Source organism: Haliotis asinina, chromosome 4 (genome assembly GCF_037392515.1).
Source record: "Haliotis asinina isolate JCU_RB_2024 chromosome 4, JCU_Hal_asi_v2, whole genome shotgun sequence".
NCBI classification, from domain to species: Eukaryota; Metazoa; Mollusca; class Gastropoda; order Lepetellida; family Haliotidae; genus Haliotis; species Haliotis asinina.
The window spans coordinates 76,544,954-76,570,478 of NC_090283.1; the positions used below are offsets into that span (position 1 = coordinate 76,544,954).

Below are 25,525 nucleotides of genomic sequence, written 5' to 3' on the forward strand. Positions count from 1 at the left end.
TCCTCCATCACTGTTGGGGGTACCTCCACTGGGGTTTCCTGTGCAGCATCCATCTATACTATTATTATTATTCTTTCTCTCAAATTGACAATGCTTTGCTGTGATAATCGCCGCCGTCACTGGAGCCAACAACATGCCATATTTGTGGTACAGCTCGCAGCTGATAGAGCTCACGGCGTGTTCGATAAAAGGGTCTTTCTCGAGGTCCTCCCACAGGTAAAGTCGACGCTCTGGTGGAATGGGAAGGAAGTGTGATACAATACCGGTGTATATCTGGGCCATAGCCGATCCTATTGTCTTTGTCATTTCTGCTCCGAGCCGGGACTCGTATCTAGCGTACAGCTTATCGATTTCTTCAGCTGACATTTTGTTAATTTTATCTGGAGTGTAGTCTCCAAAGTAATGTTTGGCTTTGCCTCCAACAGCCAACGCCACCAGTTTCTCTCGCTTGGGGGAATCCCCCACACCCCCACTGGGGGAACCCTCCAACGACAATTGTTCGAGCAATTCCTCACACTCCATCTTATAATATAACAAGTAAGATTTAGTTTTAACTATATAATACCCGATACAAACAAAACACAGAGAAATGAAGGTTAAGTTGCACACGACAAATACTTCAAATATCATAGCTATGCTTAGCATTTGCTTAGCTTTGCTTAGCTTTGCTTAGCTTTTACTTAGCAAACTATATATGCTACTGGTTGGTCGGTCTTTAGAACGAGCTTAGCGTGTTTAGTTTCAGCGAGCTGTTTCTTCACCCGTTCCCGTTCTAATTTACTCATCACATCGTTCTCTCTCAAACACTCCTCGAACGAATCCCTGTCCTTGCAGTGAAATAAGGCCACCCATCGCGTCTGCTCCCTGAGGTCTTTCAACACCGAGTTGAACTTCTGTGTTAGCACCCAGACGCTGTGATTTGCATGCCGGCCGGAGAAGGCCAGGTACGATAGCATGTCTCTCTTTTTTGTTATCTCGCGATTAGCGCTGCAGTCGTCCAGTATAAACAGCGTCGGTTCCCCTTTAAATTTCTCGTGAAGAGCTTTCAACCAGTCCTGCAGGCGTGTTCCAGGGTCGATTTTGTGTACGTCCGGGTCCGTCATCACCCAAGGTCGCGCGTACGTTTTATTCATACCCAGAGTAGGGCACATGATAACGATGTTATCGAACACATCCTTGTAGTAACCCTCCAACATATCCAATACGAAAACGGTCTTCCCACAGCCAGTCTGCCCGCATATGATAGCGCAGTGTGGGTCAGTGGGGAGGGGGAGACCCCCACACCCCCCAGAGGTTGGTAGTTTATTGGGGGGTATGGGGGGGTACCCCCCACTAGTAGATGGCTTGCACAAATCTCCCATTGTCTATATTAAGTTGCGCGTCCATAATAACGTACAGATATAATTTCAACTTACCAGCGGTTTGAGCCTTCTTATTAATCTGGATAGTTATCCCTTCGCTACCGTTATCTATACGGCGCCCGCTACCGTGCAGTTTATCATCATCCGTGGATCGCATGTCCAACCATAGGGCATACTTGGTGGTCAGGTATTCACCGATCTGCACGGAGCCGAGGTCCAGGTCCTTTGTTATGTAATCCCCCACTGGTAGCTTTTTTATCTCATCCCACTGCTGGTGTGGTCTCATACCATGACTGAACAGCTGGTTGGGCACGCCCTCGATGGTAACTTCCACCTTTTCAATCTCGGGGTTGAAAAACTTCTCGCTGTCCCTCCGGAATGGATCATAATCCTCCACGGGGACGACCAGGATACCTTTCATCGATCGCGCCGGCACGTTCAGGTTGATATTCCACACAGTGTCGCTCTTATCTCGCACGACTGATCTATGCCTCAGTACGCGATCGTACAGTATAGCCATCTTCCCAGAGTACTGACTTCGAACCTGCCTGGCCAGCTCCGGGCTAGTGACCATGTCGAACTCCAGAGAGATGTTGTCTATGGCATAACTGGCCTCATCACCGTTCGGCGTACGCACTACTTTGCTATAGTCGTTAAACGTGAGCTCGTATTCTAGCCTATCACCCAGCGCGGCCTGGTAAAATGGCGCGTGTCCCGTGAGCAACTCGAAGTCGAGCGGCACGCAGAATCGATTCCCGTATGCTAGAGCGATGGCCTTTTCACCGTCCGATAGCTTGTCTTGCTGGTCTGTCGTGAAGACGTATCCTATGCGCGCCCGGGTTGATTTGCTGATGCCCTGGTACACATCATTGACTCGTTCTCTCTCGCTTTTCCAGAGATCCTTGTAGCAGTGAAACACGTCGCTGTCGTCGATGCTCAGTACCTCGTTACCGCTGATCTTGACGGTCGTTTTCTTGATGATAGCTCGACCCACGTTCCGCACTAGCTCGCGTTTGTCGTTGTCGGAGGTCAACGTGATATTGAACGCCAGTCGAACAGTGCCTGGTACAATGAGGTCATTCTCACCAAGGTTTGGAAATCTAACCAGCAGAGTTTGGTTCTGGTCTATCTTGCTGGGATTGTTGGTGATGGTCACCGACTGTCGCACGGCTCTGGCACCTAATGGCTCTCTCAATTTTCTGAAAGGATCTAATTTTCTACCGTACATTGTTATATAAATGAAATATATTTTTAATACTAATGGATGAAGACATACCTATGGATGATATGCGGGGCGCTAGTGCCCAGGCATTCAATGATGACCAGGAGACCTCATTCTCGCAAGGTGACGAGCTCCTTAAAAGCGCCGTCGACGGTTATTACGACGTAGTTGAAAATAAATCCAAACTCAAGTCGTCGGGAAGGAACTATTCCGATTTTACTCTCGATAGCAATGGCACGCTGCGTTTGAAGGCTCACCCGGATATCGATCTCATGCATCAACACACGAGAAAACCGCTTGCCTTATCAACATTGGTCGGTAAATATAAGATTAACTTTGTTCAAGATGAACTAGGCTTCACAAATTACGGTGGCGCGCGACCTAAGCAGTATCCTCCGAAGTTAGTTCAAGATCTGGAAGGCATCAGGGACGCCACATCAGATCAAAACATGACTTATGATATTAAAAAGGTGTTGGCCGACTACGAGAACAAACCATTCCCGGGGCTCGAATTTACCGTTCGGGAACTGCGGGGGTTGGATCTGACGATGCAAACCATTCGCGGACATCTCGCGAAAAGCACAGCCAAAATGAGTGAGATAGACGACCACATCGCCTATGAAAAGAAAAAACTCGGTGAAACTGAGGACGAGTCTATGAAAGCCACCATCGAGGAACGAATACGTAATTTGGAAGATGAAAAGCAGACCTGGCTGGAGACAGCATCCTCCTTCAAAGAAAAGCTTCGATCCCAGGTCAACCGTATACGGGAAACCATCAATCAAGTCCTCTACCGAGACACCACGTTAGCAGACAGGATTCGGATATTATTCCGGGAGCAAGGGATCACCATCGCCAGCATTCTGACTGCATTGGGTTTAATCATATCAACCCTGGTGGTGTCACTGGTGGGAGGAACCCCTGTGGGGCCTGCCGGCGGCGGGGGAACTCCAGGCGGTGGTGGTGGTGTTAAAGACTGGATTAAAAAACTCGGGGAAGGCCTAGCTAAACTGGCTGGTAAAGCCGCCGAAGCCCTTCCCGGCATACTGGGTAGCATCGTCTCGTGGTTGTTGAGCGCTCTGTCTAAAACTGCCATGTGGCTCAGTCAAAACCTGTGGGCAGCCATCGTCGCCGTGGCGGGTCTGGTGTACGTAGCGGCTAAGAAATCTTTAACCAAATAAGTCCCAAAGTTACCCCACCAACCACTAAGGCTGTTTTATTATCAATATGCTGCTGATAGGAGGCCTGCATATGAGGGGCCACCTCCTGTGGTGTTGGTTGAACTTTAGGCTCCGGGGGTGGCGCAACTATACCCTTTTCACGTGGTTGGGTGTGTGGGATATGTGGGGTGTTAATATCGGGGTTGATACCCAACTTTTGGTCCGCCGTGGCTATGACTATTTTGTTGTTATAACCCACCACTTTTTTTATTCTCAGTTGCATATCACTCGGGGCCATGTACAACCCCACGCCGAACACGTAATTGACTTTCGATCTGGCGTATTCTAACACGTTTTGGTAACGGTCGATAGCCCGCGGGAGATCAACTGGAGAATTGATAGCATCCTCAACGTTGGAAACGAATTGTGTCTGAGCGTCGTAAGCAGTTCCCTTACCGAGGATATTAGAACGCGTCATCGACTGCGCACCCAACAGCGCCCACACGTACGTTCGAATCGAGTCGTTCAAGCGTATTGTACCAGCACGAGTGAATCCTTTCGATGTTTTTGAGATCATTTTAGTCCAGGCTGTGGCTGCATCAGGACTGGTTTGCTTTATACAGCTGACATGGATCTTTTCATTCGTTGTGGGGCCTGTAAATGTATGACGGTTTGGGTTGTATGAACCATCTTTAGAACCAGCATAATATGTTCCGGACCTGTAGAAGTACACGAGAACTATACCGAGACCATGGTTCACACCAGGAAGGCGAAAGTCTTTATTCGTTGGAATCTCAAACTCCCCACAAATACGTTCATAAGCGCGTCTATCATAGGGGTTATTCGTCATACTCCACGCTTTATCTTGGGGAAGAGGAGCACTTATTTCCTTCAATATTCGTCTCGTTTGATAATAAATATGAAACAAAACAACCGCCTTACTCAGTTCGTCTATACCATAGTCTGGTGTCACACCCGACCCTGTCGTCGCACACCACACAGCAAAGTTGAGTTGGTTCTGCCAAAACTGCATTGGGTTTTGATTCCAGTTTACCACCGCCTGCGCGTTATTAACGGACACGACATACTTTTCAAAGATATCAATAAAGGTTGTTTTAAACCCCGTACCATCTGCATTCACCACGATTTTCAAGTGTGCTAAATCCATATTATAATATATAAATTATATAATATAATATGTACATAACACTTCCAGGAATAACTAGCGGTGAGGCCGTTCAGCTGACGCACGCGATCGATAACACGTCAGGTCAACTCGAAGTCGCACTCTGCGATATCACCTACCTACCGCAATGGACTAACATTAATATCAGCAACAATAAGCTGTTCGTCAGTGGAACTCGCAGTCAAATAACTGACGGCTACTACAGCGTGTGCTCGCTAAACGACGAGGTCTTCAAACCCCTGGGAGCCGAACTCAAGATGAACGACTCAAACGGCACAGTGGTGTTAATCAACAACGGAAGAACCTCCTTGAGGCTCGGCCGACCATTAGCGAGGATACTCGGTATGTCTCCTGACGAGATAAAACCAACAACAACCGTCACAGGCACGAAGTTACCCGAACTAGTACCGTACCGAGAGCTATACATTCATCTCGGTCAGGTGAGCACAACGTATAACATTCAAGGAGGTCACCCTTCCACTATACTGAGAGCAGTGCCGGTGAAAACTGAGAAATTCAACGACGGTAGAACCGAGTCGTTTTCACCACGGCAGTATAAGAGATTAACCCAGGGCAACATACCTGAGCTGACAATATCGGTGTTAGATATAAATCATAATCCTGTAAATATAGGATACCTCAGCTTAACGCTTCACGTAACATGACCAGCGCACAAGGACCCGGAGTGAAAAAATGTGTCAATATCGGGATCTCCGACCTCGGAGACACACGCGGTTTCGACGCTCCCGGAGTAGATGGTAAATCATACGCCTTGCAACTAAAAAACAACATTTACAAACGCGTTGAAATCCCCTCCGGTGGAGCCCTAAGTGATATGATAGATACCACAGGAGCAACAGCCAACACTAAGTACGCCCTCGTCAACACCGGTGATGACAACTGGAGAATATACCCATCATTCGGAGGTAAACTGTTCGACTTAGACGATGTTGAGAGCACTACCGTCGTCAAAAACAAACCATATATGCTCGTCTTCACCGAAGATGACAAGTGGGTGTTGTTACCCGATAACAAATGGTTTCTCAATATTAGACTCGTCTCCCCTTACGTGTTCACGGATAACAAAGACAACCACCTAAACAAAGTCGTGAACAATGGAACCCTGCTCGTGGCTTACATCCCAACTCAGAGACGTAGCATAGTCGTCAGCCCAGTCAACACTATAGCAGCCCACATGCTATCAAGTAAACCGGCCATGCAAAACGTGAAATTGCAGTTGGTGTCTGAATTCGAAGGCGTGGTTAAGATACTAGAGAGTCTACCGGCAAACTCAACACTGTTCATCAAAGTCTACCTAGGGGAACCATCGGGGAATGATGTCGAGATCGTGAAGGGGATCAAACTCGGGTGGGTGAAACGACACCAGTTTCAAGTTTGCAACGTTTACGTGCGGGTGGGTGTCGACTCCAAGACCAGTCTGCAGGGGGTCAACGTGATCGTAGAAAACAAGATATCACTAATCAATATCTTCCTGCCTGACAACATACACTTCATGGGTATAAAGTTAACCCCTGAATTATTATCAGAAAACCAGTTGGAAATTATATCATAATAGTATAATAATGACTAATCATCATCCCAACACTACACTTAACGACCTGGGAGATACAGATGGATTCGATCAGCCTGGTGAGGAAGATGAATTCTACATCCTACACTTCAAAGACAACATGTACAGACCGGTGCCGTTACCAGATTTTAAAAAACCTAAATGGCTGATCAACTTAACACCCACCTCACCTTATATCACAATAGACGAAAATAATTGGATCACTAAGATTAGGAACAACGGTATCTGGGCCGGGGATTTCATTCCGGAGAGGGGATTAGCACCCAGACAATCTGATGGTTACGACAAAAAAGGGTTATCAACTTACTTCGAAAATAAATTAACATTTAGTAATCCTGAAATAATAACCCCCCCTTTCACACTCATCATAGAAGTCTTCTTTACGGATTCATTCGATGAAGACCCCCTAATAGTACACCAAATTTTACCCGGGGTGTCAATACGCTGGGGTTACACAAGAAACCAATATTGTCGTATTGTTATACAACAGGATACCACGGGTCCTATAAACCACTTAATAAGCCCCAGTGGGGTTTTTATTAGAATAGGATATTTTATTAGCCTCTCACCTATTGCCCTGACTAGTAGTCTAGAACTTATAGGCTTCAAATACATTGATAGATTTTTAACTGAACCCCAATTAAAATATCTTTCAAAATATATATTATAGGATGGGTCTGTACCCAGTCGTAGAGGAAGTAGCTAAGACGCTGGAAACCGTAGATGGGTTCCGCTTGAGGCAGTTATGTGATGTAAAACGTCAACTAGAACAAGACCGTGACACGCGGAAAGCACTATGTAAAAAATACAATAGAGCTTTCAATATCGTGGATGGGGCTGACACTACCCTTATGGCAACCAGCATGGGACTAGGGGCGGCAGGCGTTGGGTTGTTAACCACCATCGTGGCTGCACCTATAGTGTTAGGTATTGAAATAACGGCTGGGGTGACAGGGTTGGTAGGGTTGGCGCTTAAGTTAGTATCACGCAGACTTAATCGTAAGGCATTGAAACACGACGAGATCAGGGTTCTGGCCGAAGCAAAGCTGAACACAGTGAGTGAGCGAATTTCCACGGCACTCTCTGACAGTAAGATCTCAGAAGAGGAGTTTAGTTCAATCCTCTCTGAACTCAAAAAATATAACGGAATGAAACAAGATATTTGATCCAAGTCTCGTAAGTCTGCTATCAGCGAGGATGAGAAAAAAAAGTACATAGCACAGGGAATACAAAAAGCCCAGCAAGCCTTTATTATGAACACCAAAGAGATCGTAGGCGGTTCACGTTAAACTGTTTCATTGATATAAACATAACATAACCGTAAGCGAGCCACCGATCCTATATGGCCAGTCAAAACTTACAACATAGATAAAGTGGATATGTACTACTTGAGGGATGGCCCGGGTAGGGGGTTTGTAAGAGAAGAATTATTGATTGTACCGTACGGCACAGTGTTACCGCCTGCCAAGTCACGGTAAACGTGATGGCGTGGCTTTGTAGTAGGGGCAATAATAGCAAGAGCTAAGGGTCCCACCAAAGCCTCATTTAGTAAATGAGGCTTTTTAGAGGGGTTTTTGAAAAGTGTTTTCGGACTGTCATTCCCTATACTACTTGTATGAGACTTTTGGTGAATCAGTATCAAATGGTCAACAATGGATGGAACTGTCAAAAGCATTGGAAATGATGAGTATGACATTTTATCAAACTGTCATAGCATTGAAAATGAGGAGTATGGATATTTGATCAAATTGTCAAAGCACTGAAAGTATTAGGAGTGTGATATTTTGTCATTATTATAAGTGATATATAAGACTGTTGATCCATTGTAATGAGGAATGAAGTACATTACATGAGACCCAGGGCCACGTTTCACAGAGTGATCGTAGCACTACAAGTGTTCGAAGTCAATGTTAAAGTATGGGACTTGCGACCACTTTAGCACTGCGATTGCTTTGCGAAACGGGTTCCAGAAGTCTGATCCTCCTCCAGCCCATCATTATCTGTAACGTGGTGTTGAAAGGGCCATAACTCTCTCCACAGTTGCAACAGGAACAGGATGAGGGGTTTTCTGAGTCTCAGCCTGGACTTACTCTCCGTCGACTCATGGTGTGGACCTTTGACCCTCTTGTCAGACTCAAGTCACTTGCTGCATTGGTGGATGTGTGTAAAGGTAGGCTTGACAGCAGGTAGATGTTTGTAAAAGGTAGGCTTGACTGCAGGTAGATATGTGTAAAGGTGGGCTTGACAGCAAGTAGATATGTGTAAAGGATGACTTGACAGCAAGTAGACATGTATAAAGGTAGGCTTTACCACAGGTAGATGTGTGTAAAGATAGGCTTGACTGCAGGTAGATATGTGTAAAGGTAGGCTTGACTGCAGGTAGATATGTGTAAAGGTGGGCTTGACAGCAAGTAGATATGTGTAAAGGATGACTTGACAGCAAGTAGACATGTATAAAGGTAGGCTTTACCACAGGTAGATGTGTGTAAAGATAGGCTTGACTGCAAGTTAACATGTGTAATGGTAGGCTTTACCACAGGTAGAAGTGTGTAAAGGTAGGCTTGACAGCATGTTGACATGTGTAGAGGCAGGCTTGATCACAGGTAGATGTGTGTAAAGGTGGGCTTGACAAAAGATAGATGTGTGCAAAGGTAAGCTTGACAGCAGGTAGACGTGTGTAAAGGTAGGCTTGACCACAGTAGACATGTGTAAAGGTTGGCTTGACAGCAGATAGATTTGTGTGAATGTGGGCTTGACAACAAGTTGATGTTTGCAAATGTGGGCTTGACAACAGGTATATGTATCTAAAGGTAGGCTTGACAGGAGGTACATACATATGTGTAAAGGTAGGCTTGACAGTAGGCTTAACAATGGTCCACTGTATAGGCCCTCATCTTTTTCCAGGGAAGAAAGGCGGAGCTCTGGCGTCAAGTATCTACTCGTACATGCAGCATGGAGACCCCTATATCCGAGCCCTCATCAAACACACACTCACCATGGTAGGGCAGTAGCTCTATTTCAAAGCACTGAAATTGGGTTTACAGAGCATACAGAATAAACCAGCTTATTTCAAAATATTTTTTGACTTATGAAAAGGTGCAGTGTAGTTCAACAATGTATGCTGTTCTTTTAATATTTGATTTTAGCATGCATTCAGTGATATATATCAATGTCATCATTAAAGCCTCTTCCACACTACTGGTCCTGTTATCAGAGGAAGTCATCTTGTCCCAGTCATCACGTTAGGGACAACAATAACATCATAAACAGGGAAATGATGGCTTCTAGTTTAGGGTTGTTTACATATAGTGGTTGGCCATATTCCCCTGAGCAGATCTATTTAAACCCTGGATTGCTTTGTGCAGGTTTCCCAGCCGATATACGCCACCCTGCTGCGATGGATCTACGATGGAGAGTTGGAAGACACATACCATGAGGTCAGTCTTGACAAAATTCCTGTAAATTTCACTTAACACATCTGGACTGATATTCCTGAAACACTGATTTACTCTGATTTTGAGTGTTTGCTTGCTTGAACTACAACTGAGGTGAAATATTCCTGAAGAAATATGACTTTAGTAGTATTTGAGTGAAAAGGGATGTTGATGGGATGTTACTTGGTGTCACAACAGTTTGGGATAAATACTTCTCAAAGAGCTCAGAATGAAAATAAAGGGTACATCTCTCCTTTGTTCAGGGTAGTAATGGAGAATGTTTATGGCCTTAAAATAGTGATTGTGAAGCAAGTGATGAAGTGTGATTGATTTTTCAGTTTTTTGTGGCATCAGACCCAACTGTGAAGAATGACCTCCTGTGGTATGACAAATACAGCCTGCGAAAGTCCATGATACCCACATTTGTCACCACAGAGCAGGCCAGGAAGGTGAGTCTACGGGACAGGAATAACAGCTGATCAGATTTACCCATAATACTGCTGTTTGGGTGATCACGCTACTAAGGACTGTGCTCTATCATCATTACAGTAAAAATACTACAATACTGTTTTCAGATGATATGTGTAATATATTGCTCAATATTCTAGTGAATTTTGTGAAAATATCTACTGATTTTGTTAATTAATTTGTTAACCTGAATATCTGCATAGAATCTGTCTTTTCTAACTCATGATTATTAAGAAAGAGGAGGGTCTTCAGGTTCACTGACAATTGTGTAGGTTTATGCTCATGCTGTCGATCATTGGATTGTCTGGTCCAGACTTGAATATTTACAGACTCTCGTGTAGCTGGAATATTGATGAATGTGGTGTAAAACTAAACTCACTCACCCTTTCACTCACTCTTTCACTCACTCACTGTCAACATTAAATATACACATTCTTTCATTCATGTTCAAATATGGTGTGATACAGTTACTGGATACAGTTACTAATATCAAGTATATCTCTATCTAGTCTTATTACCAATACACAGTCCTGTTACGTACACTTTCTGCGGCAGATCCTGCTGACAGGGAAGTCCATCAACTTCCTGAGACAGGTGTGTCAGGATCGCACACCCACTAAAGGCAGAGAAGTAGCTATGACCTTTGATGTCCAGAAAGGTAAGCTCTTCCTCAGCAGTTTCAAGAAATGCATTTGTAAAGTATACAAGATGCACACGTAGAGTTGAGCTGAAAGATGCAGTCTCGAACCTACAACATTTAGAATGTTTTGATGTTGTTGCTGTATTTGTGGTAAAGGATTAGGAAGTTTTTCCTAATTTAGCAGTATTTTAATCATGTATTCAATAAATTATCTTTGTAATACGCAATAATGCCTGCACCAGAGGTGCGTGAAATAGTGAATGCATTGTATAGAGAGTGTTATGAAGACAGAGGAAGATAGAAATTGTCATGAGAATGCAAGGCGAAAGAATGAGAATGCAAGCGCACAGAGATAGAGAGAGAGAGAGAGACACGATGCATTTGCAGTATCTGCTTCTTTGCAGTTAAAAATAATTAGCATTTAAACTGCTGCCCAATTTTTTAATGTATGGGATATTAATACTCATTCTGCATTAATATTGAAAGGCTATCAAATATGTTCCTGTGAATAAACATGTTTTTACAGGCTAAAATGTCCAGTTTTACATGATACTGTTGAATGTTGTGCTGTGAATAAAATGCAAAACAGGATATGTTTATCTCCTATGTGTCATGGAAATGTGAGAGCATGTGATACTGATCGTGTTGCAGCCGAGTCCATGCTGACCCAGGACACAGGTACAGAGTTCCAGCTGATGGTGGACACTGTGTACAAGGACACCAGCCAGCATCTCCTCGATGTATTCAACAACCAGTACAAGTTTCTTGACCACCTCAAGGTCTGTGTCATTTATACTGTATTCAAAGTAGTGGAGGCTATCTCTTACAGGAAAAAACATTGAATGTATGTTTTTTCCAACAGCCCTGGCTTGTCGTAAAATGTGAGTAACATGATTGGTAGGTCAGACTTGCTGAATTGATTGAGACATGTCAGTGTATTCCAGTTGTGTATAACTATTCTCATGTTGATCACTGGATTGTCTGGTCTTGACATTTTCATTTTGACAGTGCATTACACAAGAGATTAACAAAACAAATACAGCTCAAGGAAACAGATTCATGAGCTTTGGTCTTGTTATTACTCATGGCAGGTGTTTTTTTAAGTGATTTCTTTTTTATACTCAAGGGACAATGTCATGTCGGTCAACCTTTGAGTAAAGATCCCATTTTTTTAATTTTTCCTTATCCTGACTCATGCTTAATTGCTTTATTGCTTATCTCCTGGCGAAGGTAGTGGAACACCTGAAATCCCTTGAAGTTCCCTTCTAAAAGAAGCGGACGTAAAATTCACACTCACCCATGTATTACCTTGATACTTCACTCTCCCCATTGCCTGATGACGGTGGCTGGAGGCACCTGGGGGTCCCGTATACAGCAATAAGTTTTTCATTCTTTTGGTTTTTCTAACTAAATTTGTGTTGTATGCGTTTTTTGGCGTGTATATGTTTATTTTTATTATATAAATTTGAGATTGTTGTACCTTTTTCTAACATGTATTTCATCAACTGAGACTTTGTCAGTGCAGGTTACGGATGTCAGCGATTGACCCACATGTACTTTGGCTGGCATGTGAACCTTTATATTCTGCTCATACTCATTTTAAATCTTGCATTAAATTGTCCGAAGCAGAATTTTTATTATATTTACAGTCTGTTCACAGACGTGCTAGAGATAAGCAACATCGGCTCACATTATCCATGTCTAATCTACTGAAATAAAATCGGGTAACCGTTTAATTATTGATGCTAAGATTCATTCCAGCGAGATGCCAGCCGTATCTCCGAGGTTGTGTCCAGGGTTGGGCAAGTCCCCTCCCAAGACTCAGAAGAAACCATCTGTTGAGGCAGGGCTGTCACAGGCCAAGAAAACTAAGTCATCGAAGTTGAAGTATTCATCTGAAAGATCATCTCAGAATCATCCCTCGTTGATGAAGAAATCATTCAGGGAGGAGTCCCCTTGGAAGGATGTCAATTTTTTACGAGTCTCTGTTGGTGATACAGAGTGAAGACATCAGTTGCATGTCAGCTGCAACCTCGGACTTCATAGACAACGCGCCGCATGCATTCGACGCAGGCGCTTTCAATGCATATGATGAACTAATGGAGCGACAATTTGAAGAGGAAAGACGACTGCACTCATCAACGATGTTGACTGCAATTCAGCAAGAACATTCATCTAGACCTGCACTCATGAGGATGAAGAGGAGGTGCACGCACGCATGCATGCACTCAGAGGATCCAGGTCCCGATCATTGGGTCGCAGCATAGAGAAGCATATACCCACGCCAAGTGAGTGCACTCGCATGAGTAGTTATACTGGGGGGAGTGACATCATGCGTGAGGGCACTCATGGATGGACTCGTCAACGGAGAAGGTCTCCTTCAGTCTCCCCTATTCATAGAGGACGTTGTATGCAGTCATCCTTCCTTTCGGACTTAGATTCACTGCACTCAACGCAGCTGTTTGACACAGACGCCTGCATCCAACATGAGCTTCATTAGGTCATGTTGAAGAAGAACGAAGACTACAATCTTCAACTACGTCGACTGCTGCTCCTAAATCTACCATCACGACTGCATCGTCACCGCTCCAGGTCGTCAGACAATGCAGACTTCGTCAGCTGCCTCAGTCATCACAGCAGACACCTCTCCTAGTCAGCCGTGACTGCACTCAACGCAGTCGTTCAACACGCTCACAGGTCTCATCAATGAAGAAGATCTTTATCAGTCTCCCTAGCTCGTTGAAGGCGCCGTCAACACTCTTCAGACCTGGACTCACTTAAGTAGGATCATCAGCATCCATCGAATGTGTCACACTCAAGGAAGGATGAAGGACAGATACTACCGATCGTCATCTACAGAGGAAGCCCTCTTTTTGGACTCGGAAGTCACATAAGGGATCATGAATGGTCTGGACTACTCTGGACAACTAACCCAACATTTATAGGATGACGAAGGAAGACATGCGTTAACGTTTCTGACAATAGCTCCGATATCTACGATTTCTGAGACGTTATCTATGGCATGCAAGTCAGCATCCAAGTTTCAACAACAACATATGCCACCTTTCAACACTCGTCACTTCCCTCTTCTTCCCATGTTGAGCCCTCCATCAGAGCACCAGATGTAGACGAGGCATACAAGACCCCGTCTCAACTACTATGGGAATGAATGTACACCCTCGTCAAAATTGAAGAGGTAGCAAGGATGATTGCCCAAGACTTTAGAGAAGTCATGATGATCAAATCCATCGAAACCTTGACAACGGTGCTCAAGCAGACAAGTCAGCATTACACTAACAAGAATAAGTTCTCCAGAGTCCAGAGAGCGAGAGACTCTGAAGTTTAATACCGGAGTGTTCAGGAGGTAAACATTGAAGATCAGGGGAGGAACGACTGGAGTTTTCACCCTCAGCCGTTCCCATACAACCCTCTCCAGTGGGTGAATGTCTTCAACTCGACTTGAAGAAGCGGGGAATTCTCAACGATGAATACGTCAAAGTCATTCTTCGAGATGACTGCAACATACCACTGCAAACTTCACCTCTGATCACAAGAGGTGACGGTATTATCTTCAGTGAAAAAATTCTGACACATCTACCTGGAAGACTATTTGTCTACATCAGCTTTTAGGGTGGAAGTTTTTTTTGCCACTTTACTCATCTAGACACGTGCTCTCCAAACATCATGGTTACTGATAACCCTGAAGCTAGCAAGAGTATCACCGTTTGAACAAGATTTCACGATGATCAGTTATTTATCTACAAAGAAAGCCGGTGGCGCTACATCTACAATCTGATTAATCCTCCAGAGACAACTCCCTGCCCAGAATGTGATGTTACTTTTCCAGTGTTAGGAAGTTGTCTACATTTGACCTACAGTCATTCAACACGCTAGATCAGCAGTCTACAGCGTCATTTGATTGTTCAGACGGCATAGAGATCTTCTACAGCAGACTCAACGTTGCCTATCAGGAGGCTTGCAGCAATGAATGGCAGTTTCTGATCGGACTGCCAGCCAGCTATAAACAGACTTCCTTGGAATATCAACAAGTTCAGCGTTGATGATCTGAAGACGAAGAATGACGCATCTTCATGGCATACAAGCTCATCATGTCAACTCAGTCTACAGTTGGACTTCACTATCAGGCTACTAACTCAGCTTGAATGATTTGAGAATCTAACTCCTTGGGATTTGATTCATCACTACGTTGAGATACATCGCTGTCCCAGGATCGGTTGGTCGAAGTTCAAGCTGATGATTAGAACCAGTTCTCTCTCCGTTATCACTATGTCAGTGATAATGTCTACTCTATCTGCTCACGTCACCTCTGGATATGACCAGACAGAGATGCCTACTACTACGTCTATGACAGCGGCTCCCGAGTCATGGTTTCATGTCCTTCCGCCATGGTTTATGACTCTGGACATCTTGAGACCATACCTGCTATGGTAGACTCGCCAGTCGATGTTTGCGCAGGAATTTACATATTAGAGCCTGCATTCTACAACTATCTTTAGGTAGACACATCTCCCCAAGGATGGAATGCCCATCTAAACAATGAGGTTGCAGCAGGATTCTTGAAGAAGGAATCCTTCTTCACATCAACCACTGGAGATGAAAGTGGTGATGAATGTTATTGTGGTGGTGAAGCATCTTGACAACACCGAGAGACAAGTTACTGATGATCCAGATGGACAACTCAACAGTAGCCTTCTACGTAAACAAGGGTCAACGAGACCTCCATCTCTACTACACCTGACGTTTCTATTCTTCGACGTGGTCGACAGTCTGAATTATCTACGAGACATAGCTACAGAGGACGTCTCTGGCATTCATCAGTTTTGGCCATTGGTCATTCTCAGCATCTAACAGTTCCCCGCCAACGCTGACTTAACTCACCAGATTTATCATGTGACTTGTGGAAGACAGACGCTCTGCAGAATATTTGGTGGAAAGTCCATGCGCATGTCTTGAACTGACTAGCACGAGTGATTATGATAAAGTATCATGACCGATCAGCTGACCATGTGCCTGGAAGGGAGGTAATACATGGGTGAGTGTGAATTTTTCGTCCGCTTCTTTTAGAAGGGAACTTCAAGGGATTCCAGGTGTTCCACTACCTTCGCCAGGAAGAGGAGATAAGCAATTAAGCATGAGTCAGGATAAGTATAAAATATCAATTTTATTCAGAAAATTACATTTTTGATATGATTCGAAGGAAGGAGGAGAGTGTAATGTTATTGTTTCATGAGATTTGTACTTACTTTAAGAAGTGCTGGCAGGTAGTATTGGCAAAATACTGAGATGACGTATAAGAAGAGTATTTCATACTGCTTACAAAAAATGTGTTTGATACTGATAGTCTTGTGCATCTGTGTGAAGCTAAGACTGCAGAAAGGCAGAAACAGTAATTCAGAGATTGGCCTAGGTCAGAGACCTGCAGCATTAGATTGTTCAAATATTAACAAAAATATGCCTATGACTAGTTTCTGCTTAAAATTGGTCCAAAGCAACCAGTTCTTATCAGAGAGGAACTATGTGAACTGTGTGCACTAAACTAAACACCGCACATTACTTTGGTAAATGTGATTTAAACTAGTACAGCGGCAGCTGTCTAAACCAGCACTCATTGGGACTGAATAAATAATTCGGTATTGTCATGGTGCCATATTTTAAAGCTGACATGGTTACCTCGGAATTGAACCAGTTTTGCCACTCTCATATACTTTGTTGTATCACAATAAGACGTGTCGGCCGACTCCTCACCTTGTGCCAGATTAGACAGCATTGATTACTGTGTAAACAGATATCAGGACCTTCGCCAAGTGCCTGACTAGACTGTGTTGATTACTGTATAAACAGATATCAGGACCCTCGCCATGTGCCTGACTAGACTGTGTTGATTATTGTATAAACAGATATCAGGACCCTCACCATGTGACTGATTAGACTGCGTTGATTACTGTGTAAACAGATATCAGGACCCTCACCATGTGACTGACTAGACTGTGTTGATTATTGTACAAACAGATATCGGGACCTTCACCATGTGCCTGATTAGGCAGCGTTGATTACTGTGTAAACAGATATCGTGACCCTCACCATGTGACTGATTAGACTGCGTTGATTACTGTATAAACAGATATCAGGACCCTCGCCATGTGCCTGATTAGACTGTGTTGATTATTGTATAAACAGATATTGGGACCTTCACCATGTGCCTGATTAGGCAGCATTGATTACTGTATAAACAGATATCAGGACCCTCACCATGTGCCTGATTAGACTGTGTTGATTATTGTATAAACAGATATTGGGACCTTCACCATGTGCCTGATTAGGCAGCATTGATTACTGTATAAACAGATATCGTGACCCTTGCCTTGTGCCGGATTATACCGCATTAATTACTCTATAAACACATATTGGGTGGTTCACATCACATCACAATCTGGAATTTACAGCTGCCGGAATATAGAGCTTTTAATGATGATAAATGTACGTTTTTTAAAGCTTCCACTGTATTTGGATTGAGAGGGTCAGTTGAAACGATCTTTTCCTCACCTGACTGAAAAGTATTGGTGGTGGTAATGGCATCTATCCCTGTGCATATTATGTCCTTATCTCCTGTATACTTTATGTACTATTGCTTTGAATGAAGTCCAGTGCACTCGTCTAGTAGTGCTTATGTAAACGCCCTTCAAAGACTTCCATGTTTCTGATGGTGTGATGTTGCTATTGTGTTTTGTTGCCATGATGTGATGTTGTTCCTGCAGGCGATGCGCCGCTACTTGCTGCTGGGACAAGGAGACTTCATCCGCCATTTGATGGACTTGTTAGAGTATGTAGTTGCCTTCTCTTCCTGCATCACCTCAGGGACTGTGCATTGTCTGATGCTCATATTCTTTGAGATAATGAAAAGTAGAATGCTCACTTTTATAGATGGTAACGTAAAGTTGATACTGGTGTTCCTGGAGGTTATGTCATGTCCTAGAGCTGACACACCCCTGTGATGACTGCCCGGTGTTTGCAGGGAGGACCTAGCTAAGCCCGCCAGCAACCTGTATCTCCACAACCTGACTGGGATCCTGGAGACCGCTATTAGGGCCACTAACGCCCAGTTCGACGACTCCGACATACTCAAGAGGCTGGATGTCCGGTTGCTTGAGGTATGCTGTGTTTAGGGTGTGCATGGAAAAGTACTGTAGAATGTAATTGGCAGCCATGGGGACTCACTGACTCACTCTTGTAAGAGTCGCCACAAGGATTGGTGGTCAAGCCATCGTAAGCCAACTCACTGACTCACTCAACTCACTCACTCGTGTTTCAGGTATCGCCTGGGGACACAGGCTGGGACGTGTTCAGTCTGGATTATCACGTGGATGGGCCGATACGTACTGTAAGTCCATTCTTTTAAAATACGTCATCCATAGACATACATGGGAGGTTTTGAGTTATTCTCATTGATACTTTGTTATTTGTACATATCTATTCTCTCATTATTTCTTTTTCAAAACAACACATGATTAGACAAACACATAAAAATTGATATCATTTGCTGATACCAATACGGTCAATCTTTGTGATGCCATTCCAGTAACATTGTTGTTACACATTCTGTCATTATATCAGGTGTTCACGCCCCAGTGTGTCATCATGTACCTGCGTGTGTTCAACTTCCTGTGGCGCGCCAAGAGGATGGAGTACATCCTGGCTATCATCTGGAAGAATCAGATGACATTTGCCCGCCAACTCCGAACAATACCAGGTGAGGTCGCTGGGAAAAGGGACGTCAGACACCTTGTTATTTAACTAGAGATGATTTCAGGAGTAGGTGCCGACTCAGTTTACAAAGCTCAAAACTGTTATATCCACTGACCATGAGTTGATCTATTTGTTAGTTAAAACGTACATGTTCAATGTCAGTATATGAAATGTTGGTAATCTAGACTGTACTGTAATATGTAGTGGAACGATGAATTGTCAGTTATTTAAGAGTGGGCCTTAAGTCTATGAATGCAAGTCAGACCACTTATGTATGGTAAGTATATAGTGTGATATATGTATGCATGGCACAAGTACTGAATCTTTGTAAGTCAAGTGTGTTATGTAGGGAAATGATGTAATGATGTGTGAGGTGTAATGTGTGTAACATGTGTATTACATGTGGTCTGTGTGTGTTACAGAGTTAAAGGGCATCCTGCACCAGTGCCATGTCCTGGGCTGTGAGATGGTGCACTTCATCCAGCAGGCACAGTACTACATCAACTTCGAGGTGACGACAATGTTTCACTTCCTTGCATCTTTCTGTACTTCCTTTTTATTTATGAGGAGGTCACAGTTTTGTGATTGGAATATTACTGAGATAGATCTTAAATAACAAAGTGATTGTATGAAGTTACTGTAGTGCTTCATGGAATATTACAGAGATAGATCTTAAATAACAAAGTGATTGTATGAAGTCATTGTAGTGCTTCATGGGATATTATTGAGATAGATCTTAAATAACAAAGTGATTGTATGTAGTGATTGTAGGGCTTCATGGGAGTGTTGTATTGGGTTGACTGTGCCCTAGTTCCTTTGTTATGGTGGTTTGACAGTTCTTCTTGGTATCAGGTGCTAGAGTGTTCCTGGGACGAGCTGCTCACCAAAGTACAGGAAGCAGAGGACCTCGACTACATCATTGCAGCCCATCAGGTGTTCTTAGACACCATTGTCTCCAGGTGTCTCCTTGATGACAAGTCCAGGGTATGTGTCATACACGAAATACAGGTGTCTCCTCGATGACATGTCTAGGGTAGGTGTCATCCACAAAATACAGGTGTTTCCTTGATGACAAGTCCAGGGTATGTGTCATACACGAAATACAGGCATTTTTGATAAGAGCAGGGTAGGTGTCATATGAAATACAGGGGTGTCCTTGATGACAAGCCCAGAGTAGGTGTCGTAAACGAAATACAGGTGTCTTTGATGATAAATACAGGGTATGTGTCATACACAAAATACAGGTGTGTCTTTGGTGATAAATGTAGGGTAGTTGTCATATGTGAAATTAGGGTCTCTCCTTGATGACAAGTCCAGGATAGGTGTCATGCTTGAAATACAGGTGTCTTTTTATGACAAGTTTAGGATAGGTGTCATACACGAAATACATGTGTATCCTTGTTAACATTCCCAGTGTAGGTGTTGTGCACGAAATACGGGTAGGTGTCATGCACCACATAGAAGTGTGTCCATGGTGACAAGTCGTAGGAGCTTCATGCATAAGATCACCGCAGTGTTGGGTTTCCACCCTTTGCTAAGCCAGGAACTGCTGGTTGTGTTAATTATTAAATATTTTGAGGTAATACTTACTGTGTCAGCACTGTACCTTTCTAGGCCCTAATGTAACTGAAATTTGGTTTGAAATTAAAACCCAGCTGACCCTCTTGTCTTGGAGCCATTCAGTAATGTGATTCTCCTGTACAGGCCATCCTGACCCAGCTGACCCTCTTGTCTTGGCGCCATTCAGTAATGTGATTCTCCTGTGCAGGCCATCCTGACCCAGCTGCGGACAATCTTTGACCTCATCATACAGTTCCAGGCAGCGCAGGAGAACTTCTACCAGGCCGCCAACTCGGAGATGGATGCCAGGGAACACTTCGAGCGTCGTCTCAAGGCCAGAACAGCTGAGGTAAACATCTTGCTGTGTGTTAGGGAGGTAGTTTGGGTGAGCGGGTAAGACACTGGAACACTTATGAGAGTTTCTTGAATGATAAGACAAAGAGTTACACTCCTTCCCAGATAAATCAGGGTTACTTCTGTACAATATTTCCATGTGAATTTCTTAGTGTATTCCAGAATTTCTCATCACTTTGAAAGGTGATTTTTTATTCAGTTGATCACAAAGGGATTTTGCATTTAGTTGATCACGTGTGGATTTCACATTTACGCCATTATAAGGGGATTTCATATTTAGTTTGTGGCACAGTACGTTAATGTTAATAGTGATTTTAGTTTCCACAGCAAACCAAGTGTCTTGAATCAATATTTTACGAGACACCATTCAATAATATATGTTCTCTGACCGATTTCTGGTTTTCACATGTGGCTAAAACTTCATGTGAGTAATGACATATATGTCTATGGGTCATGTGGTAATTTTCAGAATTGAACTGTCTTTGACAAGTGTTACATTCAAGTAAGGTGTGACAATGGAGCCAGTTGAGTGACATGCAGTGATCAAGTTTTATAGCTGAAGGGTAGCACACCAAAAGAGACCTTTGATGAACTGAAAGCAGCTTATATATTTGGGGATGCCACATCATATGATGTAGTGAAACACTAACATCGCCAGTTTAAATGTGGTTGGAAATCTGTCGAGACTGCTCCTATTCCTGGTTAACCTCATTCAAATATTGATGAAGCCATGCCAAGTGGAGACTGCCAATTTGGAAGATTGACGTTTTACTGTTTGCCAGTTTGGAAGATTGACGTTTTACTGTTTGCCAGTTTGGAAGATTGACGTTTTACTGTTTGCCAGTTTGAGAGATTGACATTTTACTGTTTGCCAGTTTGGGAGATTGATGTTTTACTGTTTGCCAGTTTGAGAGATTGACGTTTTACTGTTTGCCAGTTTGGGAGATTGACGTTTTACTGTTTGCCAGTTTGAGAGATTGACGTTTTACTGTTTGCCAGCTTGGGAGATTGATGTTTTACTGTTTGCCAGTTAGCCCATGGTGATAGTTACATAAAGCGATGGGAGAAGTGTGTAACTCTTGGTGCTCGCTATGTAGAGAAGGACTAATAAGTGTGCCAAGTTTCGTTCCACTAAGTCAACTGCAAGAGGTGAGAAGAAATCTTTAATGAACCCCCCCTTGTAAGTTTTCAGGCATCAGTTCTGTACAGCAGGTAATTAAGACGTGTTATCATGCTGTGTCTGCAGGGAGAGTGGGGCGTGACGGAGGCAGAAGAGGAGGAAGAGAAACAGAGACAGAATGACTTCCTGAAGAACATCATCCCTTCCACCCGTGCTCAGCTCATTGTCCTGGCTCAGTCATATCAGGTATAAAACAAATCTCAGTGTTCTGACTCATTGTGCATGTTGATGATAGGAAAATTATGGATGTCAACTTCTTTATAAAGAACCCCAGATTTGGGAGTATGGTCTTACTCCTTCATCAGGTGAATGAATGTTAGGACTCTGGTAGCATACATGCAAGTACAGGAATGTAGTTAGGGAACAACAAAGGTTATTACCTTTGTCGAGTCTGTAGATGTTAAGCCAAGAATTAAAGAGTGCAGATTGGTGATCAGTAAGGGACAAATGGAGTTAAAAGGCACTGACTGGTGTTTAGCACATATGTATTTAACGGAAATAATGGCAGAGGGGAAAAGAGGGAAACCAGCAATGTTTTGTGATAGTAATGACGGCTGGAAGCAGACAGGATTAAACCCTAGGAGATGGTAACAAATAGGGGGCAAGGATAAATTAAATCAGTGTGTACCAAGAGTCAGGCTGGTATGTTCATGGTCATGGTTCATGGCTGGTTGCAGGTTCTGATGTCGGCAGTGTCTTGTAGCTTCTTTGTTACCAGGTGTTGTTAGTCGAGGGGAGTTATGTCGCTTCTTACATGATGCTGTTTTCCTCGTTTTTCATTATTGCTTTTAGTGTTCGTTTTTTGCCAATTACTGGTTTAGTTTCTTGACAAATGTCTGACACTCTAGCAAGAACCAAGATGTAATGGAAAGCTACAAAAGTTCAGTCACTCACAACAGATATCTCTCAAGAAACATGACATTAAGATACTTTGTTATTATTATTAATATTGTAGTGTTTGTTCTTACATATGTTGTTATTCTTATTATTAACAATATCAATGTTGCTATGACTACCTATTTCATGACACGGGCTAGAGGGTAGTCAAGGGCTTAAAGCGCTAGCTCATCATGCCAAAGGCTCGTATTCGATTCCTCATATGGGTACAATGTGTGAAGCCATGATATTACTGGAATATTGCAGAAAGCAACATGAAGCTTAACTCACTGACTCACTGTTTCAGGACATGGTGCAACAGTTCCTGGTCATGTTAACTAGTCATCAGGACGTCAGTCTTCGCTTCCTCAGCTTCAGACTTGACTTCAACGAGCACTACAAGGCCCGGGAACCCAAGCTGAAGTCACCACTGGCCTACCAGAGGGTGAAGAGAGCCAGATGATCTAACAGTGTGGAAAATGTGATATGAACGAATGCTTATACAGTGAAAAGGACAAGGGGAGATGCATCGGTGTTATTCAGATTGGATTGTGTTGTGTGTTTCATGTGTGTGACCTCAACCACATTCAGCTGTGTTACGTGTGATGTGGATCACATACAGTTGTGTTATGTGTGTGATGTGGATCACATACAGCTGTGTTACACGTGTGTGATGTGGACCACATACAGCTGTTACATGTGTGTGATGTAGATCACATACAGTTGTGTTATGTGTGTGATGTGGATCACATACAGTTATGTTACATGTGTGTGATGTGGACCACATACAGCTGTTACCCATGTGTGATGTGGATCATATACAGTTATGTTAAATGTGTGTGATGTGGATCACATACAGTTATGTTACATGTGTGTGATGTGGATCACATACAGTTATGTTAAATGTGTGTGATGTGGATCACACACAGTTATGTTACATGTGTGTGATGTGGACCACATACAGTTGTGTTATATGTGTGTGATGTGGATCACACACAGTTATGTTACATGTGTGTGATGTGGACCACATACAGTTGTGTTATATGTGTGTGATGTGGATCATATACAGTTATGTTACATGTGTGTGATGTAGATCACATACAGTTATGTTACGTGTGTGTGTGATGTGGATCACATACAGCTGTTACATGTGTGTGATGTGGATCACATACAGTTGTGTTACATGTGTGTGATGTGGATCACATACAGCTGTGTTACATGTTTGTGACTTAGCTCACACGTGTGTGAAGTGGTTGTGAGGTGACCTGAGCTGATCAAACTATCATCCCGTTGCAGTCAAAGAGGACACTGTCATCATGATATTCTTCTCATCAGATAATGTGATTTGCTTGTTTCTCATTCTTGAAACATGTAAAATTGTGGCATAGCTTAAGTTAAACAAAGTTACATATATTGCAATGTAATGATGTCATTAAACAATGGTTTGTAATCTCTGTTTCTATAACAATTATTAATCTGCTTTATGGTGGTTGGAAATTGCTGAATGTTTCAAATACCGATGAGACCAATATTTAGTGCAGCATGTTTGGTATGTATCATGTAGATGCCAGCTTGCCAATAATGTATAGTTTTCATTCTGCCACTGACACAATCCAGCAAACCATTTATCTGGAAAAGTATTCAGTTGGAACCGATGCTTGTAACTTTAAGGGTCATATGTCAGCTCATTTGTAGTTGGACACGTATGCTATGAACTGTGCATTTTGTCAGACCTTAACTTAATGTGTGATAGCAAGTCAAAGGTCATGAAGTCATCTCTGTGATCAACTTTAACATCTGTTGCCATGGTAACCATGGCATATAGAAAGTTTTTCTGAGGTCACACTTTCATGGTTTTATGAAGTTATTGTTTGTAATGTTTGTATCATCTAAACCTGTCTTCCACAGGAGATATTTCCTGGGATGAAACAGTGAACTTGCTTCATGATGCTTTACAGGTAATTCTAGTGTCATATAGGTTACCATGACATCAAAATGCATGGACATCACTTATGTCTCTGTTACAGAAGCTTTTTTTTTCACTCAGTGACAGTCGTTATTATTGCTTGATGTTTACCAACAAAAAGTTTAAAGAAAGACTTTTGTGACAAAAAGAATCTCACCCTTATGTTGTTTGATATGAAATATATGAACATATGTCAAAAGAAGTTCTGTTCTTATTGGCCAGTTATTTGTTGCTTGTATTCCCTCCACATAACCTGAAACAATTAGTTCATCATAATTATATGATGATAACATACAACATTCATAATTTAGTTTGAAAATAAAAATTGCCCTTGTCATTTCTTAAATGGTTAAAGAAAACCCCCTGGTAATTAGAGTCTGTAGATAAAAAAAATCCAAAGCAAATAAAAAGTGAACTGGCAAAGTGAAAAGACAACAGACGTTGATTCGTCCTTGCCATTAGACAAGTATACATGGGCTGGTGCCAATATGCTTTTGGAAGAGTTAATGGTTGACAGTTTTCTATAAATTTAACTTCTACAATTTGATTATTTCATCAATCAAATCATAGCTAATGAAGATAGTATGTACATTGTTTGGGTCAGTCCATATACAAATAACAGCTTGGAAAAGATCTTTTCCATGACAAACAGCTTGCAGCAGGATGTCTGGTTTATGACTGCAGGAAACCTCATATGTGAGGGATTAAACAGTCACACTGAAGAGTGGGTGGTCGTTAACAGCTGTGAGGGTGTTCTCCAAAG

The 25,525-nt window shown here is 42.9% G+C and overlaps 1 protein-coding gene across 1 annotated transcript in view; it reads left to right on the forward strand.

Moving 5' to 3' along the window:
* Window positions 1–24,961, forward strand: part of LOC137281899 (gamma-tubulin complex component 3 homolog) — a 43,977-nt gene extending 19,016 nt beyond the window's left edge. The window contains exons 12-26 of the mRNA XM_067813609.1: window positions 8,561–8,690; window positions 9,425–9,519; window positions 9,886–9,957; window positions 10,293–10,403; window positions 10,978–11,080; window positions 11,714–11,841; window positions 17,839–17,903; window positions 18,096–18,231; window positions 18,393–18,461; window positions 18,695–18,830; window positions 19,249–19,337; window positions 19,679–19,810; window positions 20,595–20,735; window positions 21,987–22,106; window positions 23,104–24,961. Coding sequence (XP_067669710.1) covers window positions 8,561–8,690; window positions 9,425–9,519; window positions 9,886–9,957; window positions 10,293–10,403; window positions 10,978–11,080; window positions 11,714–11,841; window positions 17,839–17,903; window positions 18,096–18,231; window positions 18,393–18,461; window positions 18,695–18,830; window positions 19,249–19,337; window positions 19,679–19,810; window positions 20,595–20,735; window positions 21,987–22,106; window positions 23,104–23,259 — 1,683 coding nt within the window. The 3' untranslated portion in view covers window positions 23,260–24,961. The remainder of the gene's footprint in view (window positions 1–8,560; window positions 8,691–9,424; window positions 9,520–9,885; window positions 9,958–10,292; window positions 10,404–10,977; window positions 11,081–11,713; window positions 11,842–17,838; window positions 17,904–18,095; window positions 18,232–18,392; window positions 18,462–18,694; window positions 18,831–19,248; window positions 19,338–19,678; window positions 19,811–20,594; window positions 20,736–21,986; window positions 22,107–23,103) is intronic.
* Window positions 24,962–25,525: the final 564 nt, after the last annotated feature.